This window comes from Neolamprologus brichardi, chromosome 16 (genome assembly GCF_056152115.1).
Source record: "Neolamprologus brichardi isolate AB-2024 chromosome 16, ASM5615211v1, whole genome shotgun sequence".
NCBI lineage: Eukaryota > Metazoa > Chordata > Actinopteri > Cichliformes > Cichlidae > Neolamprologus > Neolamprologus brichardi.
Window position 1 is genome coordinate 27,464,117 of NC_142119.1, and position 23,599 is coordinate 27,487,715.

General features: G+C 38.3%; 1 protein-coding gene across 3 annotated transcripts; it reads right to left on the reverse strand.

Moving 5' to 3' along the window:
- Positions 1 to 4,004: 4,004 nt before the first annotated feature.
- On the reverse strand, positions 4,005 to 21,847 carry si:ch211-39i22.1 (uncharacterized). 3 transcript variants are annotated; one of them, XM_006788609.3, is made up of 13 exons: positions 21,582 to 21,847; positions 15,481 to 15,587; positions 15,178 to 15,361; positions 14,588 to 14,688; positions 14,315 to 14,441; positions 12,417 to 12,467; positions 11,978 to 12,034; positions 11,047 to 11,067; positions 10,161 to 10,190; positions 9,738 to 9,755; positions 6,983 to 7,099; positions 5,494 to 5,553; positions 4,005 to 5,369 (listed from the first exon to the last, which is right to left on the reverse strand). In XM_006788609.3, exons 1-13 carry the CDS (start codon positions 21,643 to 21,645, stop codon positions 5,341 to 5,343), a joined length of 966 nt encoding a protein of 321 aa, XP_006788672.1. In that variant the 5' UTR covers positions 21,646 to 21,847; the 3' UTR covers positions 4,005 to 5,340. The 3 variants fall into 3 exon arrangements, with proteins under 3 accessions (XP_006788672.1, XP_006788673.1, XP_006788674.1); XM_006788610.3 differs by lacking the exon at positions 11,047 to 11,067; XM_006788611.3 differs by lacking the exons at positions 11,047 to 11,067; positions 11,978 to 12,034.
- Between the last annotated feature and the right edge of the window lie 1,752 nt (positions 21,848 to 23,599).

Here is a 23,599-nt window from a genome sequence, read left to right on the forward strand (position 1 = left end):
CCCGCAAGGGACATGGGAGAAAAAAAAAACGACGATGAACTTTTGCGAGATCTCGCAAAACTAATTCGGTATCTCGCAAAACTTTTGCGAGATCTCGCAAAACAAACTCGGAATCTCGCAAAAGTTTTGCGAGATTTCGCAAAAGTCCGTCTTAATTTTTTTTCTCCCATGTCCCTTGCGGGGCTCCGTACTTTTTACATATCTTTGTCTACTATTATTTTTTCAAAGTTATGATCAATGAATGGTTATTCAGTCCAGTTTAAGTGGTATGGAAATGCAACATGTTGCAAACTATAATGGGAAATAGATGTCAAAAACATAACTATAGCTCTTTTATAGTATATAGTAAGTCATGGACTTATAGGGCATTTGTTATACCTCAGAACATCTATTTGTGAGGGATATTTTTACACTAAATTATTCTCTTGTATTTTTTATGACTCATTTCATCTCGATACCAAAACAAGACCTTTCATGAGAAATCATTCTACCTGATTAACTTGTTGGGAGCAACTCTATTAGTCACTACCTCGTCTCCATAGTCACTGCTTTGTTTAATTGGACGGCTTACGGTTGGTGTGGGCGTAATGCCTGGGGGGGGGGGGGGTTTGCTTACCAAGAAAACATTATTGAACTTCCCACATTCTATCTCTGAGAAACTGATCAGGTGTGTCTTTATAGACCTGTCACAATAAATCAGTTGCAACGGGAGAATTATTATTGTGTGGCTGTCTATAAATACCTGACATATCGAAGATTTTTTTTCTCACTGAACTTTCTTAACTTTTCGACAGATCACATACACAAAAAGCCACAAACACAAAATAGAATAACTTTTACTGTATTTATATCGTATGTATGGTAAAATAACAGTAATTGAAGCTTACTCATTGGTCACAACCACATCCTCATAAGACCCATAGGGCATTGGTGTTTACCATACAGAATTGCACTCCCTGCCCACTTCATTAGGTACACCTTGCTACTAGTTGGACCCCCTTTTGCCTTCATAGCTGCCTTAATTCTTTGTGGTATCAAGTCAACAAAATGCTGGAAACATTCCTCAGAGATTTTTGTCCGTACTGATATGATAAAATCATGCTGTTGCTGCAGATTTGTTGGGTGCACATCCATGACAACAATCTCCCGTTCCACCACATGCCAAAGGTGCTGTACTGGATTGTGATCTGGTGACTGTGGAGGCCATTTGAGTACATTGAACTTATTGTCATGTTCAAGAAACTAGTTTCTGATGATCTGAACTTTGTGAAATGATTTGTTACCTTGCAGGAAGCGGCCATCAGAAGATGTATACACTAGTTATAAAGGGATGGACATGGTCAGCAACAAAACTGCGGCAGGCTGTGGGATTTCAGTGATTCTCAGTAGGTATTAAGGGCTGAAACTGTGCCAAGGAAATACTATATTCGTTATAACACCACCATTTGGCCTGAACAGTTGTTAGAAGACAGGATAGATCCATGTTTTCAGTTTCAGTTTTCATTTTCCAGTTTTGATGAGCTTACATAAATCCTAGCTTCACTTTACTGTTGTTAGCTGACAGCAGCAACGCCTAGTGTGTTTTTCTGCTGTTAAATTGCAGATAAATTGCACTTTTGGAGATGCTCTTCTGTGTGGCTTGGTTGTAACAAGTGGTTATCTGTGTTACTGCTGCCTTCCTATTACCTCAAAGCAATCTGGCAATTCTCCTATGATCTCTGACATCAATAATGCATCTTCACTCAGAGAACTGCTGCTGATTGGAACTTTTCTCTTTTTTTGGACCATACTCTGTAAACCCTAGAGATGGTTGTGGTGTTTCTGAGTTTCTGAAATGCTCAGACAAGACTGTCTGGCACCAAAAGGGTAGCTTAAATCACCTTTCTTTTACATTCTGACACTCTGAATTTTAGCATGTCATCTTGACCATGTCTATATTCCTAAATAAATTAAGTTTCCAGCATGTGATTGGCTGATTAGAAATTTGTGTTAACAGGTGTACCAGATAAAGTGGCCAGTCTACATGTTTGCCATTAGATTTGAGCACATTAACAAACAAAACATACATTGTAGAATTAGCAATAAAAACAAACACTGCTTTGACTAATGGGAAATCTAAATACTAATGTATTTTGGCATAAACCAAAGTAATTGTCAAACTACAATAACTTTAGATGGTGCTAATTCAATTAATCTTCTGGTGACCTTGAATGTCCGTTCTACAATAATCCATTACATCACTGAAGAGTTTTTAATGTATACCAAAGTGATGAACTAGTCTATCAACAGTGGCAAAAAATGAAAGAAGAAAAAAAATCCCACAAAAACTGTTTAATTGATTCCTCAAACATTATTTACACAACTCCAGAAGAACACAAGTGCCAGATGACAAAAATAAAAAAAAACAGTTCCTACACAAAAACCACACAGAATATTTAAATAAACAGGAAGTCAGAAGAAGAACAAATGAATTGTCTATATATGTGTAGTAAATCAAGATGTATACAGGATAGGAACGTGCTTCTCCCATTGAGATTACAAAAAAATCTCTGCTTGTGTCGCTGTGTCGTTTTTTTAAGATGACATTATTGTTTGTTTTCCTATCAGGAATATTCAAGAGCATATAAGGAATAAGGCAGGACTGGTCAGTGCCATGATTGATGCCCTAGTGTTATGTGGCAAGTGCACTTCAGGACCCAATGAGTTTACAACACTCAAGGTTTACATTCTGGTTTGAATGCTTTGTTCTGATACTTTGTATTGCTGGGATCAAGCACCATCAGGTGACTGTAGTTGTGAATTGATATAATATAAATAAGACTGAATTATTGACCGAGAGTGTTTCGGCAAAATGTATTGTTGACCATGATGTCCTCAGTGCAAGCAACACATATCGAATTTTTCTGGATTATTGTACGAGTCTCCATTACAGGAAGTTATCTAAAAGAGCATCGCAGGACATTTCAGTGCTTTTGTTCACTGCAGGGCAGTACTGCATTTAAAGAAAAAATTTGCATTTTGAAGGCATTGGTGGCTAGTCCTATTTGTATTATTATTGTTGAGTGGGTATTTTTTGTGCATTGTCACTCCTGATACACTATCCATGTAGTTCAGTGTTACAAGAGAAAACAGCTTTTGTCTGTCACAGATTACAGGTTAAAAAGGCAGATCGCTGACACTGCGTCTGACCCACAGTTTGTAGAGTGAAATTGATCACAGATTATTAACATTTCTCAGCTTGAGGCTAGGCTGTTAGCAACAGTCTCTGTCCTGTATTGCAGCTATATGGTGCTTTACAAGTAACACACATTACATGACCTGCAGCACTATGCAGCCTCTATAGCCATATATCAAAGTTTAAAGGGAGCAGGGCAAGTACAAAACTTCAAGGCAACAAAAAAGACATTCAGAAGTTACGATTTTTTTGTGTGTGTGCTACATTTGGAAAAAAGCAGTAGCGCTGCATCCTTTGCATTTTACAATAATATTAACAAAATAGCACAGCAAACAAGTTGACTAAAGACAATCTGTCGGCTCCGAGGCACGGCTGCTAAATGTAAAGGATTCCTATAAAAAAATCACAAGTGAATGGCGTTTGTAATGTGGATACATGAACAATAAAAATACACTGTTACAGCAGCTGGCTTGCTCAAATAAAGAGACACACAATGAGAAGAGTTTTACATCTGCCACCAGCAGAGGTGGTTGAAAGAGTTTAGATTGCAAGATTAGCTAATACTTAGCTAACTAAGACTGCAAATGGCCCGACTGTGGACACACATACAGCAGCTGTTATGTTTGTGTTGTTATTATTTTACATGCATGAGCAGTTTAATTTAAAAAAAAAAATGTAACTGCGTAACTGACAGATTAAGAATGAATACAGAACACTCTTTCATTGTTATAGCCTCCTACTGGTTTGCTTGTCTTCTCAGTAGCAGATGGGTAAAAAGTTAAAGGTTGACCCACCATTAAGGGTGTTTAAAGTGTTAAGCCAAATCATCACACCAAACTGACATCAGTTTGGTGTGATGCGATTAAACAGGCAATTTGGATGGGTATATTTTCATCTTGTAAGAGACTTCAGCCATCAAAATGAAATGTTTTAAATTTAGAATAGCTCAGAACTTTGAAATTTGAAACAGCAACAAAGGCATTTAGGCTTTTACTTTAATTTGTCACCCTGTATATCTTCTCTGTGTGTCTGTAGATTGTTCAAGCCAGGCTGTGTCAGTGAAAGGCACTATAGAGAAAAAAAAAGACTGCTTCACAACTACACACATACTACATCAGAACAAAGTCTAATACATTACTACATGACCTCCATTGAATTTGTCCATGTCAGGTGACCATTCATCCATTTACAGAAACAACACTGGATTAGACTTTACTTCATCGTACTTTAGTAAGTTTACACAATATATTTTTGTTGGCTTGTTTTTGGTATTTCCTAAATTAATATGACTAGAATGTTAGGCTGTATTTGATTTGTGTCATCTTTTAATGTATTCAACCGACCGAGGAGAAACAGCAGTCACTTAACAGGATTTTAAATCAAGCCCCTTCACCTATCAGAAAACAAGCACACACATTCAGTGACATCGGTGGTCATCTAAACACATTTGACCACGCATCCCAAGAATACTAGTCTTTAAATCCTTTACCACAGCTCCTAACCAGAATCCACAAAATGCTTGCTACTGTGTCCCCCTGTTATCCAGTTAACCTGGATCTGTACTATAGATAATTGAAAAAGAAATGTCTTATCTAAATGATTTAAAATTATACGGGCAGCTCAACAATGGAAAAATTGTATAAAATTCCAAAGAAACAATTACAAGTTAAAACACCTACAACATCGATTTCAGTTACTGTTTTATATTTACATTGAATTAATAGTAGCCATACAAATAAAATTAAAAGGTAGGTATATAATTAATCCATTTTATGGTTATACGTAAATTGAGATTAAATCTCTTTAATGGCCACTCTGAAAAAAATTATAATAATTTGGTTTAAAGTAGAGTGTTTGACCAATTATTTTAATACATTTTTTATAACAATAATGAAAGCCCTAAAGATCACATGATCTTTATCTAGCTCCTTCTTTCCACATTTATGCACACACAAGAATGAACGGATATTAGTCACACGCACACTGAGACACATCCACGCAGGCTCGTGTAGAGCAACATACAGACATAGAAATTCAGCCTGAAACACGCAGCCCTACTCTGGGGCCTCACAGTAATTTAGCTCTACAGAGGATAGAGCCGAACAGTGAGATTGCCACTTTGCTAGACTGTAGTTGGCCCGGGCGGTAAGGTGATTGTTTCGGGTCTAGGAGGAGTTCAGAAGGTTGCTAAGAACTGTAAATAAAGAAAGGAGGAAAAAATAGATTAATGGTTAACACGTTTAAAGTATTACATGTGAATATTTATATCAAAAATGTGTTCTTTGCGTTTTCGTTGTGTGTGTGTGTTTTTGTCATACCCTGGGGATCTGACCGAGCCTCTGCTGCATCAGCTTTGTGTGGAGCTTCAGGGTCTGCTTCTAGTCACAAAGATTGACAGTAAGAGAAAAGCGAATAAAACAAACGTGGTAACTCATTGCTCAATTGCAAGGTTGTACTGCCAAGTTGAATTTCGCAAGTATTTAAGCAACAACCTCCAGAGCAGAAAAAAATGAAGCCAACGCGCAATTGCCCCAAAAAATTGCAATTCCTTAAGGCTACAATTAAAAGTGAATATATGCTCATAGATCCCCACAAGGCTTATAGTTTGCATGAAAAAGGACTTTGGCTTTGTGAGCACTACTGTATTACCGCCTGTCTGCTAGGCTTCACTTTCGCTGACTCAAACAACTGAACTGGACCTAAGTTAATCACCAAGTTTGTTCATTTAAGATCAAAATGCAGAACTCCTATACAGCTATACTATTAAAGTTGAGGTTTCAAAATTAAGATTCGCAATCACTCTGTGACATCATGGTGGATATGCGCATCCTTTGTATACAGTCTATGATTTAGCTTAATAATGTTTCTACTAATTAGCATCAAGTTATCGCATCCTTTCTCTCAAATATGAGGAAAAACGTTCATCTTCCTTCAGTGTGAAACTGCTTCACCAGCTATACAGAAGTGTGAGTTTCTAAGGATCTTGACTTCTTGGGGTAATTGCTTATTATCCAAACCATGAAAATTAGTTTCTTATTTTTTGTGTCACAGTGGAAAACTTTGTGAAGTCTTTTAAATTATTGTTAATGAAGCAGAAACTAGCTGCAATTACCACCTCTGCTCTTTACAGAGGAAAACTGCATGTCTAAACATGTTTAATCAAATTAAAAACACATATTGTCTATTACTCTAAATGCTCAAATTAAAAGAGTTACTTTGAATCTGACTACTGGCCTGCACTGCTATAACTGGATGCCCTATTACTCATGTTGACTGCAAATGAAAACTTTGCTGAACTGGCAGTAATAGGATGCGAGGATGGTGTGAGTCGTATGTCACTGACAACAGTTCACGAAAGAGAGCCAAAAGCTGAATTTAAAAGAACTGGTAAACTTGAAAACCCATGCTTTTAGGACTACAAGTAACAAACACACACCTTGCCCACTGGGCACAGTTAGGATGAAGCTTGATTTAAAGCGGAGATTCAGATAAAAGATGAATAATTTTCTTTTGTAGCGTCATTAAAGCTTAACAGATGTGAAGCTCTGATGGGGGTTGGCATTCATTTCAAAGAGCTTGGACATAAGCAGTTCTTCTGTTGCTAATGTGGGCACCAAACTGAACAACAAACACAATTTTGGCATACACTTCATTCATTGTTGATGAGGGTCAAGAAGAATTTCTTGTCTGGTCAAATACCAAACCTTGCGTACAGCAGTTAAGGTAACTACTTATAAATTGAGTTTTCCCTTTGATTTATTATTATTAATTAGTTTTCCACCAGCAACAAAAGGATCAGATAATTACCCTGTCTATTTTTGAAGCACAGCTTCTTCTGTTGATAGGTGAAGTATCCAGCGATTGCTCCCACTGCAGACACAACAATCGCACTAAGGATTGCTGCTAAAGAGCTTGAGCTGGCCTCTGTAGCACAACAAACAAACAAACAGACAAATAAAGATAAGTTATACCAGCAGGGAATGTGCAGTCAAGTTCAGCAGTATCCTATGAACATGCCACTGGAACTGTAAACCTATTGGTCTGAGCATTAATGTGATCTGTGAAAATCCATCTATAACAACTGTAACTGTAACACTGAGTGTCAGCACTGGGTGCCATTTTGCAGTTGAAAGAATGAATATCAATTTAGCATAGAAGCTCACTGACATGACATAATGTGTGAATTATGTGTGTGCGTGTGAGACAGACAGGGGGAAGGGAGGGAGAGATGAAGAGCAAGCAACAGTGTGTGTGTGTGTGTGTGTGTGTGAGCGAGAAAGCGAGGCTGCATCATCTCGTTCCAGAATTTTCTGATTCCTTTTCATTCGTCTGTCATTTAAACTTCCCACAGCATTCACAGTGAGCATTCACAGAAATCTGTCTGCACCTGTAACCCAGTTACTATGACAACACCAACATGAATAGTTGTCATGCTGTGTGACAGCACACAGCCAAGTATAGGTACTGGCACATACATCACTAAATTGGCTAAATTGTGAGTAAATGTAATTAACTGTGCATCTAAATAATGTTTTTAACAAACAAAAAGGTTTAAGTAACCCCATCAAACTCATTGTAATGGGTGGCTACACTAACACGACATATATCTGGCACATGATTTCATGCTGTTGTGTTTCCAACTTAAAGGCGAGGCTTTTATTGTCTTGTTGTGGCCTGAGTCGACAGCGAGACTTTCAGTGCTACAGGGGTGAAATTGATGTTGAGGCATAAAAGATAAGTTCGGAAAAAAAAAGAATAAAAGAGGACAGGAGATCCAGAGCTCACGGCGAGAAAAGCAAGGGAGTGGCATGAGTCAGAAAAGTGAGACGAATAAAAAGTGGGAATTAGTCAGTTAAATTAAGTGGAATGAAACCGGAGAGTATAGTGAGTCAGAAAAAGGAAGTAAAGGTGGGTGGAAACTGACGTGTATGAGCATGAATGCGCATAAACGCATCACATACAGCTGGCACACAACTGTTTCTTGAACAGAGGCATTGACATGAAATAATACTAAACGACACTGACTATCAGCGAAATATGTTTTCCATATCGTCAATAGAGTCACTCCTGTAATTAAACATTTGCGCACTTGTGAGTTAAACCTTGAATCCATTTGGTAGATTCTACAGCTTTTGCTTCTTTTATAAAATTATTCTTAGATGTTTTTTAAACTTGAAAGGAAGGTTTAAACATGCAAACCTACCAAAGCTACTTGACTACACATAATAATTAAAGTTTTACCTCCCTTTACAACTACAATGGATTCTAAATTGAACAATCAATGTGCGATTGAAATGCTGACTTCAAAGCATTAACTGTTTCGGAATTACAGCCTGTTACAGTCAATCGAAGCCACTATGCTTGGTTAATGAAAACACTTTACAACATCTAGCCAAGTCAAGAACACTCTCAAGGAAGTAGGTGTGCCTTTTTCAAGGTCTACAATCAAGAGATGCCTTCACGAACACAGCATTTACAACAAGGTGTGAACCCCTGGTTATTCTCAAGAACAAGAATGCCAGATTAGCTTTGCTGGAAAACATCTAAAACAGCCTGCAGGGTTCTGACAAACATGGAACAGATTAAATAAAGCTGAACTAGTACTATAAAAGCATGGAGTAAAAGAGAAACAGCTCATGATCCAAAGGCATGTATGGCTACCAAGGGGAACGGATCCACTGGTATTTACTGATGATGTGACTGATAAGATAGCCCGTCACAGTGCAAATAGATAAAAACACAAAGCATACTGCAAAGCTACCCAAGAGTTTCTCAAGGCAAGAAATTCGAGTCAGTCACCTGATATCAACCCAGTAGAGCATGATTTTCAGTTACTGAAGACAGAACTAAATGCAGAAAGACTCACAAATAAGCAGCAACTGAGGGTGGCTTCAGTAAAGACCAAGCACAGCATCTCAAGCAATGTGACATTTGGTGATGTCCATGGATTCAGGGCTTTAGGCAGTCACTAACTTCAAAGGATTATCGCCCAAGTAATAAAAACAGTCTTTGTGAGCCTCTAAAAATGGGGCCTATGTATAAAAATGTTTATAATTCAAAATTGAAAGTCTGACTCTTTAATTTAAAATCCACTGAGCAGTGCATAGAAGCAAAACTCCAAAATTTAACTGTAGTGTTAGAAAAACAATGTGAACAGACTATAGTTAAAAGTGACTGAGATGACCCGATCAATAATGGGGTTGTAATCAGGGTGTTGCTGTGGGGCTTGAATTATTTGCTACCAAAACATTCTGGTAATAATCATCACAGTGAAGTCATAGTTGGCCCAGCAGCGATTCACTTCTGAAGTCTGTGTCTTGTGCACACAGACTTCAGAAGTGGTGCTCAGGACGCTGTGAGCCCCAGAAGTCAGTGAATATTTAGCAATGCTACAAATGAGTAATGCTCATGTGTATGTGCAGGTTGGGAACTGAATAGATTTTTGATCAGTGAATATGGAAAGAGATTATGGTGAAAGGTTGAGAGTCTTAGCCAACTAAGTTGCATGCAGGTTTGTGGCACGTTGTTACTTTAAAACAGGAAAACAGAAGAGAGAACTCACTTTGGGGCTGTTGATCTGCTGTAAAGAAGAGAGAACACACAAAAAGTTAGCAACACAACAACATCACATTCAGTTGTTCATGGTAAACTGTTTGTATTCTTTAATCTGCTCTGATATGAACATTTAATTCTACTGTTTCACATACTGAAATTCAAGTCATTTCCAATAAAATTCGATGTGACACACCCCTAAAGACCTGCTTCAAACACGAGAGAGAGGCGTTTCTCTGTGACTCTTGTATCCTGTTTGCATTGACAAAGGCATGCCAGTAATATCCTGTCTGTTTCAGAACCACATTGGGCCTATTTCTGCTGCTGCGGCTACGATCCTATGTACGGTATTTGACTAGGATTTGCACTGTAATATTTTGCTATCATGCGTATTTTTGATCACAAAGACAAACAGAAAAAATAAAATCCTTACCATCACTCCCTGAGGCACCCAAAGCAGGCACTAAAGAGAAACAGAAAGACAAGAAAGGAGAGAGAAGGTATTATTTAAATGTTCTAATGATGCATGTAAAGCATTGTTGCTGAAATGACAAAGTGTAAAAAAAGAAGAAAGGTGAGATTATTCTCTTTACAGTGACTTGTAACCTCAGGGACATTAAGAGTTCTAAAGTTTCTGTCCTAACTAGACTGTACAAACACACACACATGCTCACACATACACAAGATTGTATGAAACATCCCTTATGTACAGTTACAAAGATGGCAAAGATATTGATTTTATAGCATCAGAGCGATAAAATATCTCACAGAGAGAGAGCGAGAGAGAGACAAACACTTTCTCTAGCTCTTTCACAACCTGATCTTTGATTTTATCCACACTCAAACAACCCTGTTATCTCCTTCTGCACTGCCTGTCTGTATATGTCTGTGACATCATCCTTGCCCTTTACTTGCTTCGACTTGAAGAAGCTGCTAATAACAGAGTACTAAAGAGGAGTCTTTCACCCTTCGCAAGTATATAAATGATTATACTATTTTCGAGTTTTCACATTTCAGGAGGGAACTGAGAAGCTGCTTCAGGAAAATCTGCTGTTCCCACATTTCTGTCATATTGCCGCAAGGTTAGTGATTAAGCTTTTGTAAAACAAGTCAGTTCAGCACCTTGTCATGGGAGCAAGGCACTGAACCAACAGCCTTCTTCCAATAAAGAGACAAGAGGAATGAGAAGAATGTTTTATGAAAACCAAACTACACTTTACTAGCCCCTGATTGCTATGCTAAGTTTGTACATACACAGGACATTTTTAGTTTGGATACAACAATAAATTCAACCATAATAGTTATGAATGAATACCAACCATCTTCGTTTGACAGAGGTGCTAAAAAAAAGAAATGAAATAAAATTAACAAATACCGTGGATCAATAACGAAATGCAAAATTATTCTCGGAATGGGAATTTCTTACCAGATGTTTATGAATACATATCACAAATCTAACACACTATAACATGGTGTTTCTGTCCCCCTTTCATTGGATTTAAATGAGAGCTGCCAGCGTCTCGAGCTCAGTCACACTTAACTACACAGTAATGGTTAGCATTTGGTTTGACTTAAACGAAATCATGCATAGTTTATACACTTCTTGCTGGTTATGTTGTACAGGAGGTGCTAACAGTATGAACTAATTTTGCACTGTGTTAATATGAATACATTCAGGGGTAGATGTACTATACAGTAGGCTAAACACCCACTAAAATATTGACCACTATTCACAAATAATAAGTACTCTAAGAAGTTTCAAATCCCAATTTAACCCTTGCTCAAGACCTACTGTGAATGTGGTGCATTAGCCCTGTTGTACCAGGCTCTAGAGCTACCAGAGGACCACCTCAAACCCCAGTCTGTGATGCAGTTTTCAAGTGATCAAGTGCTAAAAAAATGTTTGGTAGAGGAATAACTTTGTTGTTGTTTTTTTTAAACCTTTCTGAAGATGACAACAGTCTTGTCACTAATTTCCCCTGTAATATTTTACATCTTAATGGCTTCAAGACTCTAATTTCACCACTTAAAAATAATAGATAATTAGATGATGGCAGCTAAGGCAAAAGCCTCAACTCGATACACAAATACAACTATTCATAGTTGATCCCTAAGATCTAGTTGCTGTGGTAAACAGGGCTAATCTCATTGTACTGGTTGTGTTGTTTCATATCTTTATTTATTCTGGACATTTTCGGTTATTGGTTACAAGAATAAACTGAATTTTAATTGTTATGAGCAATTACTAACCACCTAACTCCTGGTGTGTTACCACCCTCTTCTCCACGGGACTTTCCTGGTTTGACCCTGTATACAGTAAAACAATGCATGAATGAATGAATGAATGAATGAATCAATGAATGAATCAATCAATAAGCCTGTTTGTCAGTCAATCAATCTTGCCAATGTGTTTGTGAAAACATTGAAGTAAAAAGCATGTAGCCCTCCACGTCGATGGGGCCATAACAGCTGATCCTTAAGATCTACAGTCACTGTGGTAAACAATGCTACTCTCTTTGCATCGCATAGATTGTACTGATTTGAAATTTTCAGTCAAAACTACACTTTAGGCTAAATCTCCATCAGTATCTGTTGGTGCTGTATTGGACAGGTACTTCTGTGCATCTCCATTTATTTTGATCCATAACAACAATAAACTCAACAGCAACTGTTATGAGCAATTACTGACCATGTGTTTCCTGCTCTGCAATTGACGTCTTCTCAATGTTAAACCCTGGATCTGGTAAATAAACAAATAAATAAATAAATACATCCATACATACATAAACAGAAATACAAAATCAATCACTGTACAGGAATTTTATCTAGATAATGCCAAAACATATTGAAACACATGTAACACACTGTAACACTCTGTTCTCAGTCCCTCATGACCCTCGTGAATGCCCTGCAGAGGTGTTCTCAGTACTGAAATACAGAACCACAGTCAGCTCCAAGGGTGTAACTGTGATCTTGTGAACCAGTGTTGACTTAGATTAAAGGATATTGTCTGTCATGAACAAAACCTTACCCTACTATATATTTATTGGGGAAAACCCAAGTGACTTAAACAACATGTGGGACTCAGTGTACAGTGTTGGCAGGGCAGGGTGGGGTGTGATCACCGCATTAATTTATCACTGATAGAAACCTCAGTGACCTATTTTCTAGGGACCTATTCTTTCTGTTAATAACATTATGACAACAAATACAATTAAAATACCAAAATAATTTATTGATAGGATGGATGTTAAATAACAAACCTACATTACTCTCATTCTGACCCCCACATCTTTTCTTCTTGTCTGAATAATTCTTCCAGGGTAATTGGTCCTAATTACTAACTTCCTTTCCCATCTCAGTGCTTGCACTTCTAGGGACAAGCTAAGCTAAAGCACAATATCTCTAATATAACCTTAGAATAGGACATACTGACATGAGGTCAGCGTAACATTTAGTATGAAAGAGCACAAACTCCAGTTTGAGAAAGAGGGTGTTATAAGATAAATAGAAATAAATTAAAGGAGACACTTCTATTTTCATAAACCTTTACTCAGGTCATTTAGCAGGCTCATGACATTCATAATTTGGAAGATAAAATCAGCCAAGCCAAAATCCCACCTCAGAACCTTCCTAAGGGAATTGTATTTCCTGATAGAAAGGCACAGATGGATTATTTTGTTCAGAAAAGAGGGAGTTGCAGAAGAAGAGTACATTACACCTCAAAAAAGCATTACAGCATGTACATATTTTTTAATGAGTGACAATGCAAAAGTTCTGTCAGGAGTAATTTTATTAGTCCCAGAATCAAAGAATCTCTCAGTTGAGATCGAATCTCAAATTTTAAATATGTAGTTATGGCCAAAATCTAGAAAGCAAAACTGCAAGAATGAAAGGCATTCTGAGCAAACACTTTGATTTGAAGTGTTTGCTCAGGGACAGGCAGCGCTGCCGTATATTCAGAGATTATGGGAAAACCCCAAGATTCAACTGATCATCTTAAGGACAGCTCTAAAAAAATGTTTCTGCTCAAATAATTTTCAAGCTATGCAGATCCTCATCTGTCGTTTCTGTAATTATTTAAAATGCTGTAAATGAACATTTCTGAACATCAGCTTAAATTGCAAACTCCTGTGCATTTCATATAACTGAATTTAAGGAAAATAAAATGTTTTTAGGTCTTGTTTAGAGGTTATATAATCAAAAGAAGAAGGAGTCATAATGCCAAATAATAACCGACCTGCATTTGCAAAGGGCAAATACAGGTATGTTTATTGTCTGTATGCTATTATTTGTGTATATATGAGGCATATAAAGGTCTCTTTATACTACTTGTTATGACTTGCAGTTCTACTGTCACACAAAATACATGCTTATACTGGAAACAAGGGACAGCACGTGATGTTTTACTAAGAGGTTTGTGTAATATCACATCATAAAAGACACTCAAGAGATGGCTTCATCTACAGAATACATGTGCTTGGCTCTGTTTACAACTTTTTCTCTGTGGTCTTAGCACTGAAGTTGATACTCATTGTTAAAATGTACAAGAGTGTGCAAAATATGTACTTGAATATCTATACTTACTTATAGTGACAGTTTCATCTGTGGTTGTGAAATCATCTGTGGATGACTCTTCATTAGCAGATGGATCAGTTGGTGCCTCCTCATTGGCTTCTAGACCTACTGTTGTTATGATGTCATGAAGTCCACTCTATTAAAAAAATATTATAACACATATGAACCCATAGTACAGGACACATTTACTCACTATCATAGCAACCTATTAATGACATCTGTAAAATACAAACCTTAATAGGTGTGAATAAGAAGTTTTACTTTTTAAAAAATGGTATTAACCTCGTCTTGAGCAGGTGTTGTATTCGCATTTGTGGTAGGTTGCTCCTCCTCATTAACTGCTGTTTGCGTAGCTTCTGGAGTGTCATCCTCAGAATCAGCAGCTGGCCATGGATAGAAGTGAAACAGAAGTAGTGAAGCATTAGTTCACTGATTTTTCCTTTTATAGCCCAATTACCGCATTCTGTGGCATGGGCTTTTAGGGCTTGTTTTGCTGCACAGTTAAAAACAATACAAGAAAGACATGTAAGAAACATTTTACATTACAATAGCCATTCCTTCAAAGTTACATCATTTTTTTGATGTAATAGTGCAAAAGTTCGACCTGCTTTTTGCTACAATGAAGAATGAAGATTTTTATTTTCAATAAACTGCAGCTTTGTGAGATATTAACTACCTGAAACATTTTACAGCAAGAGAGGTAAAAAAGAAAGAAAGAATAAAAACAACAGTGTAGTATGAATGCCAAGTATTAAAAAGTGAGGAAACTGACAGCAGTTTATTTATCTAACAAAAAAAGAGAAACAAAACAACAAAAAGCACCATGTTTCATTGTTGCTTTAAATGTGCATATATGTAATTCTATTAATCACCTTGTGTGGTTGTAGGTGCGTCAGAAATAACTGGTTCTGTTTCTCCAGTCGTAGGACTCGCTGATTGACCCTCCTCCCCTGCAGGAGCATCTGTAGGCACTGGCTCTGTGCTTACATCTGCAGCATTTGCTTCATGGATTAATTCAGCCTCAGGGTCATCAGTGGGCTCAGACTGCAATACTTCCTGTTTGGCACAACATTTTATTTAAATAAGCAACGTCTATGTAACACTAGGTGAGATTTTCAAACGGCTGACAGGGACCCAGGACTGAACAGCTCAAACAAAATATCTCAACTTCTCACCTCAGTTGCCGTGACGACGTCCCCAAGGTTATGCTGGTCGATGACCTCTACATCTGCTTTAGATGTGGAAGTTTCAATAGATGGCTCTACTGTTGGGATTATATCATCTGCACAAAGTTAAGTGAAAGACACAAGTCAGAGAATAATACAGTGTGGGATTACACACTGACAATCAGTTTGAAACAGATGGGGAAAAGCCAATTCATGGTGCCACAGCTGGCAGAACCTGTGCAACAAGCTTTTTTAATCAAACAAAAAAGGCAGGCATGGCAACTCAAAGTCCACCTCAGTGTCTCAAAGAATATTTTTCCATGCTTTTGAACCCATAGAACTTCCCGATGATACAATTCCCTATTTTGAACCTTTTCTATTTGAAAACCAATGCAAGGAATATCACATTGGTTTCTAATATAATAATATATATAATAAAGTTTCTACTAAAATTTTGGCATGATTTGTGTAACCGCTGATTATTAAAAAGCAGCACGCCTTAATCGCCTTCCATCTGTTGTTCCTCTAAGTCATTGAAATCATCTGAGTGGTGTTTAAGATGACACATACATAAACTTAGAGCCACACCCTGGCCTGATTGGTGCCTGATGCTACCGATCCAGCCAAAAACAAACAAAAAAAAAACTGCTTGACATACACATCGATCACTTGTGACCTGCTTCCACATCAAATGCAGTCTTAGCCTCAGCACTGTCATTGCAACTCTGTGCTAATGAGAAAATGACAGAGATGTGCTCTTTGTCAGTCTGTGTGTGACAAGCGATGTGTGCGTGTACGCCTGTGACATTCCCCCGTCGCATGAGACAAGCTCAAGCAGTAAAGTGAGCTCTGGCTTGATTGTTCTTTGCTTTCTGACGTCAGCAGCACCCTGATGCTGGTTTGTCTGAGCAGATCTTCTTTCACAAAACACCCAATATTAAGGCGGGACTGATTAAAAAAATCTAATCAAATACCTCTACCACTTTTTTAAGAGCTATTCATTGCAGGGTGGATTTTCAATAAAGAATCACTGGGCTTGCCAAGTGAGATTGTATCAGAATCAGCGAAGCCTGGAGGGAGAGCAGCAACACATCTAAAGTATTTCCATCGGGGTGAAAATCTTTTAGTGGTAACAAGTACTGACTACACCCTGAATCCGTTCATCCACACAAACATACATTCATATTGCAGGAAAAAAAATCACACACCAAACAAAAGCAAGTGCACACACACACTGCAGCATGAATATTTGACATGCAAACTCTCATGCACCACTGCATGGCTCCTGAAACCATCATAGAAAAAAATCTCTTTGTTCCACGAATATCACTGCACCAGTTTAACAAACATTAATCAGTTTCCATAAAGAGTCATACATTGTGCGCATGGATATGTGTGGTATGTATCAATTTTACTATCTTAATCAGTTCTTTGGAAATTACTGTCTTCATCAAAGATGTGCTGTAGCATGCCACTTCAGGCTAATGGGGTGGAACAAAGTTAAGATTGAAGTTGACGAGTCTCACCAGAACACCTATGATGAGGCACGGAAAAAACATTACATTCATCAAACTGTTCCTCAGACAGCTGTCAGTAACCTTCTGCCACAATCTTATTAATAATCTCTCAAACCATTAACTCTAATAATGAGTCTCTATTTGTGTGAGAACGCAGTGTGTATGAGACATGAGGATATAATATAATTCCCCCAGTTCTTGTGCATCTGTGTTTGTGTTTATGAGCGTGTGTGTAGAGGCTACCCCTCTATGCAAACTCCATCTTCATAGAACATTCTGTTCCCATCTATTACTTTGCCACTTCCTCGTTTAACTACCTCTCCCATAAGCATTGCCCAGTCCAGCAACACTTACATGCATACATACAAACTCATGTAATGTTCCCTCCTCCCCTCCTGTCCCCTATCATACAAACAGCTACATGTTCACACACGTGTGAAGTTCATGTGCACACATGTTCCCATTCACCCTCGCTCTCTGAGTAAGGGGAGCCCTGTTTTGTGTTAGCACAGCAGTGAAGCCAACTGTTGCACATCCCAAGCGCTCTCACTCCTTGCCTTCCCTATCGCCCCTTCCATTTCACCAACTCTCTCTCTCTCTTTCATTGCCGCTACTTTCCCTTGAGGCTGATGAGTCATCTGTGTCTCTGACATGGCCGCACGCTATTGTGTGGCGCAAAACAACTGTGCTAAACTGCAAAAATATCCCCTGAGAAAGAAGCTCCTAAGTTAAACCAGTTCACCCATGTGGAAACGTATCTTACTATCAATTAGACTGGCGGGAAAATCTCTCTAACAGCACCTAGAAGCTCATTAATTAACAAAAATTAAAGTGTAATAAAGAGAACTTGTCTTGTTGGGTTTATGCCGTCGCTGTGAGTTGCTGGAAATGGATGCCGCCACTATTAATTTTATTATTATTATTGATTAGACTGCTGATTGATTTTTTTTTTTTAAATACTGACTAATTTAATTGGGTAACAGAATGAAAGCAGATGTGGGAAATGTGGGAAATGCCTGATATAATTTCATACAGCCCGAGTGACATGATCAAATGTCTTGTTTTGAATATCTGTGCAGCTACAAATGGCAAGTATTCAACATTTTAGATATAAGTGAATTATTACTTAATCATTCAACTGCCAACTACATTTATATCAAATAATATACTGGCAATGAGCAGGCAGTTAATTGATTATTTCTAGCTGCTCTCCTGAAAATGACGACTCTTGGAAAAGACATATTTCTGCCTATAACTCCTGGCAACTTCTAGCTCCGTGAGAGAAATTTTATAAGCATCTTTCCACACAGCTCATTTTGAGTCCATCTTCACCTTTCCGTGTTACATAATCGGCAGTTTGCTTTACTGCTTTTTTATATGACATGTGTCTAGAAAGACGAGTGACTGATAACAGCCATCTGGATCTATGCCAAAATGTAAGAGTTCATCCTGAAGTGTGCTGTACCTCGCCTATATAATTCAACCAAGATGAAATTGTAATATATATATACCAAACTGATATAGGCATCAGCTTTGTCATGGTGGCACTCTGGCATAAATCAACATGCTTTAAAAAAAAAAAAAAAGAGAGACAGAACTGTCATGACAAGGAACCAGGAAAAGTGGTTCTTGGGAAATAAGGTACAAACTTTAATTAAAAGGAAATTCCACTTAAATATATGTGATTGCAAAGCATGCCACAAAGAGGTGTGGTTCTTATGAACAATTAATATACTGTGTTAAATAATGATGTTTCTGTAGTTTACAGCATGTTAACTAGTTTCAGTGTTTTCAGTGATATAGTGTTTGTGGGACGGTACAAAGAACCGGCCCACATTTAAACAGGTTTAAGACCTGAATTTTACAAAGCATTAAGGAGCAGAAGTTTGGGTATGATACAGTAATTTTCACAGGCTGTATCTGCGACTCATTGGTGAGTTTTTTGCAGTAGTGCAGATCATAGCCGCTGGCCTCGGTTATTACAAATTAATTTTCTATGCCAGCTTTTTTAAACAGGCAGCACTTTTTTTGTCATATCATATTCATATTATAATTTGGACATTAGTGAAGTGCCTCGATAGTGTTGTCGTTATACTACACGTGAAAATGTTCACGTGCTCGTTCGGGATCAATAAAGAAAAACACAAATCCTCGGGAGGGTTGTGTCAGGAAAAGGGACTAGTATAAACATTTGCCACATCAAAGAAAGCAATCTATATACTGTGAAAAGCCCCTTGTAAAGAAATGACTAATAAACTTATCTTATCTTATCTTATCTTATCTTATGTTATCTTATCTTATCTTATCTTATCGTAGAAAGATAAATAACACGGACAGTTGGGAATTATACTAGTATGTGGATTGAAGTCCTGTTCATTATGTCCAGTGATGGAACTCCTTATCTTGGCATTTTATATTACGCCCTAGCAAGCCTGACAATAAAAAGCTGAATTTGTTTAATTCCTATTATGTTCTCTTTTTGTTTGTTTTGGAAACTGAAAGGTGTTTTTTAATGGAGTTTTAGTTATGTAACACACAGGACTGTGCGTTACATAAATTGGAATCTGAAACACGTTACCAGCACCATAAAGTAAAAAAGGACATTACTCTCGAGCTTTTCTGGTTTCTGCCATGAGATTTTGTGTGATTTCCTGTGTGTAGCTGAATGAGTAATAACGCGTGTGCATGCCCTGCCTTATAAAAATACACATGAACTCATTTGTGCATGTGTGCCAGGTGACACAGGTATGGTTCTATTGTGTTTCTATGGGATAGAAAGTGCTGTGTTTACCCCAATCATGTGTCTTAACTATGCCCCCATAGAGATAATGCATGTGTGGAGTGTTTGTGTGCATGGGTGTGGGTTTCCCTTATCCACCGAAAGAATGATTTATGTGTTAGCAGTTGAAGGTGTAAACACAGACAAGTCTGCACACACACACACACAGACACATACACACACGCACACGCACGCACACACATGCACTCACACCTGGCTCACATCACAGCTCTTTTTTCTTTTATTTGTTTCTAAGGCAAACACATGTTCTCTAGCTGAATTGCGCACACCGATAAATAAAGCACACCCATACTCCCACATGTTCTGTACATTAAACTTCTACCCCACTCCCACCTACACATACGCACACAGATGCTAAGGGCCCTCGGGAAGCGTAAGGCGCTGAGACTAGTTCTGTAGATGGGTGTTGTCTACAGCTGGGGCTGGATCTAGTTACTGACACTCCCTATCATTCAACTCTATAAATCGCACTGTAACTGATGTGCACATATACAGCTGAGCTAGCGCCCCATCTTTTTTGGTGTGACTAAGAATTGGTGTGCACACATATGCAAGTCAGCAAACACACCCATTGAGATTTTCTGTGACTGAGTAGTCCAACATCTACTGAGTTTAAAATCACATTAAACTTCTGCAAATATGGACAATGTGTGTGAAAAGAGAAGGGAAAAAAGCACTCTCTTTCTCTGTCTGTCTGTTTGTGTGTGTGTGTGTGTGTGTGAGATAGAGAGAGAGAGAGAGTGTGCGTGTGTGTGAAGGTGGTTCCTCTCTGATAGTTTATCTGGTGATAACCGGTAGAGTGAGATTTTGCCAGATTGCATCCATGCGCACCAACGTCCAACTGAATTTTTTTGCATAAGGATAATAAAACTAATTTGTCTCACTTTTTCCTTGCTTGTGTATCCTTGTTTTCCCTCTCAATCAGCTACATTGTTCCTTTATCTTTTGCCAACAGCCGTCCACTTTTCTCTTTAGTTTTTCCTCACTTTATGTGTTTTTCTCAATGCTTCTTTCTATTCCTGCGAGTTTTACTGCACATTTAAACAATCTGGAATCATTGCATGTGCCGCAGGGAAGGGCAGAGGCCCATGGGCCAGCTGAAGGAGAAGGGAAAGGAAGAGGAGAGAGAAAACACAAAGAATGAGAGATGCAGAGAGGAAAAGAATAGATGTGGCTCAATAACACATTGAAACAGAAAGAGGGAAACGGGAATCAATTATAATTATTTATGTAACAACAATGGAACCACCACACCCCTATGGACCTAAACTCCAGTCCAAAAAGAAATGGCCACATGACAAGACACACCTTTTTTTAATGATGATGTCTGGGAAACAAAGCTGGAACCCCAATATAGTAATAAAGATGGAGGGCTTTTCATTTGCTTAGCCAGAACTGATAATAACAATAATAACATAGATTTTTTTTAATCAGCTAAAGGTTAATTGAATTGAAACGTGACAGGGATTCAAGCAGACTGGCAAAAGACACAGTGGTAAATGTGCTCACACAAGCAAAGGCAAGAGGAGAGAAAAAGACAGAAAAGGAGAAAGACAGGTGAGAGCCAGAGGGGAGTAAAGGTGGGGGGAGAAATGGAGGCAGTGAGATAATGACCAGCACAGTCAGTTAGTCAGACATACAGACAGACAGACGGAGGAGAGACAGACATAGATAGATAAATAGATAGACAGATAGATGCACAGATAAAAAGATAGATAGAAGCCACCATGAACACTAACACATGAAATGTTCTGCTGAAGAATGCGCTGAATTAACTGGAAACAAATTATTACCTTGTGCCTTGGCGTGCGTAGCCAGCAGGCTTCCTAATAGCAGAATCCACAGGTATGACATCATGGGAACACGGCGAGGCTGCGAATAAAATCGGGGTTCAATCTCCCTTTTCTCGCCCTTCAACAATGACAATTAACTGGCGTGGAGGTTTCAGGTAGATCTGGAGGGCGTGCTCGCGTGTGTGCCGGTGCGTTCTTGCGCGTCGGATCAATCCAAGGTGCTGAGATGCTCAGGCTCAGTGCGCGCCGCCGCGGATCCGTCGTCCCCTTTGTCTGGATTGGGAGAGAAGGTTCGGTTTTTATTGGTAGGCGGTCTCTTCTCTCAAATGAAGGGAGGCGGACTGACTGCTAGGTACGTTGCTGTGCTGGCATTCACATGACTTTCCGCACTAATTAGTGGGCTTTTAGTTGAAGCATCTCTCTGTTAAGTATTGCGAGTATTTCGGGTGCATACTCTTCGTTATCAAGCCCGATTAGTGCCGATTAGGACTTGTGTCATTCATGATAGCAGCCGCCATGCACTATTTTAACTCGAAAGTGCCACTAATGAGTATAATCGTGTCATTCATTAAGTATTTCCCAAATTTTGATAACGGGTCCCGCAAGACCTCGAAAGGATCTATCTCTTATGTGCTGAGGTCATAGCTGTGGGGATGGTACTATGAGTTGGGTAGGGTAGTATCATCAGCAGTTAGATAAGAGCTGTATAAATTATATATGTTGTAAAATGTACTTTGGTTAACATGTTACCTAATATGACGATTGCCTTTAAAATAAAGTAAAAAACAACAACAACAAAAAAAAAAAACATACAGAACGGCTGCGAGAAGAAAGCCAGATTTATACAGAAAACATTAATAAACCTGTAACCATCCAGACAGCAAAGACAACACTGCACCTGCGCCTCACTCTTTATCACAACTGCCTCAAACACTCATTTCCTTTCAAAACCAGTGGTAATCAGATAACAAGCACGCCATGATTTACCCACAGAATAGTAACAGCCAATAGCAGCTCTGAGCTGGCTCTTATGAAAGCCACATAAATATCTTGTCGATCCGGCCATGCACAATTTACAGGCCAAGGAAACCCATCGGATCCAACTAACACTTAATAGCAGGTGATGTTTGGTTAATTTATGGTGGCAGAGCTGAAAGGCCTCAAATATTCTCAATAATTTCAAATATTACCCAAACCCCAAAAGTATGTTTCCAGCCACATACTTTTCATCATGTCTAGTTTCTAGGTTGGTTTTCTGCTCCCTTGAAGCAAAGAAATAGCCAACCTCCTTGGGCTGTCTGCATGAGTACTGTAGGAGCAGCATGCTGATTCTAACGATGTTTCATGGGAAATTCAGTTTTGCATAGCCATTTTCATGTGCAGTCACTAATCTGTGGTCAGGGACACAACTTAACCTATGCAAAATACACACACCATACACTATTAAAACTTGCTTAAACTAATAGAATTTTGTCTGTTTTGTTTTCTTACAGCAGCTTATCCCTTCATGACTTAAGGATTTCCACATAAGTTTAATCATGATTTAGATTGTCTATTCTACATTTATAAACTTATAAGATTTAAGATTAAGTCTGTAATTTGCTTCAATTTATTAAAAATATCATTTTCTGAAGAGGACAGAAAATCACTGATGTAAGCCTTAGGTCTGTTTTTGATGTTAAATTAATGTTAGGTTTCCATTTGAGAAAACCACATATGACCTCATGCACACCAACCAACCGACCAGAAGGTGGATCCGAAAGGGGAACATTTTCCTTTCCTCACCATTTTAAAAAAAAAACAAAAACCCTTTCCTCTCTGCCAAAGTGAAATGCGTGTGCTTTTATTAATCCACAGGTGGCGCCATTAATTCAAATCTTAATAAACTCCAAATGTTCAGGGCTGTGTTCAGATATAAAAACACAGAAGACAACATGCCACCATCTAGGGCCGTTTGTTGACATTTTTAATGAATTCTACACTACATTTTGTGTGCTGTGTAGTACATTTGCATGCAT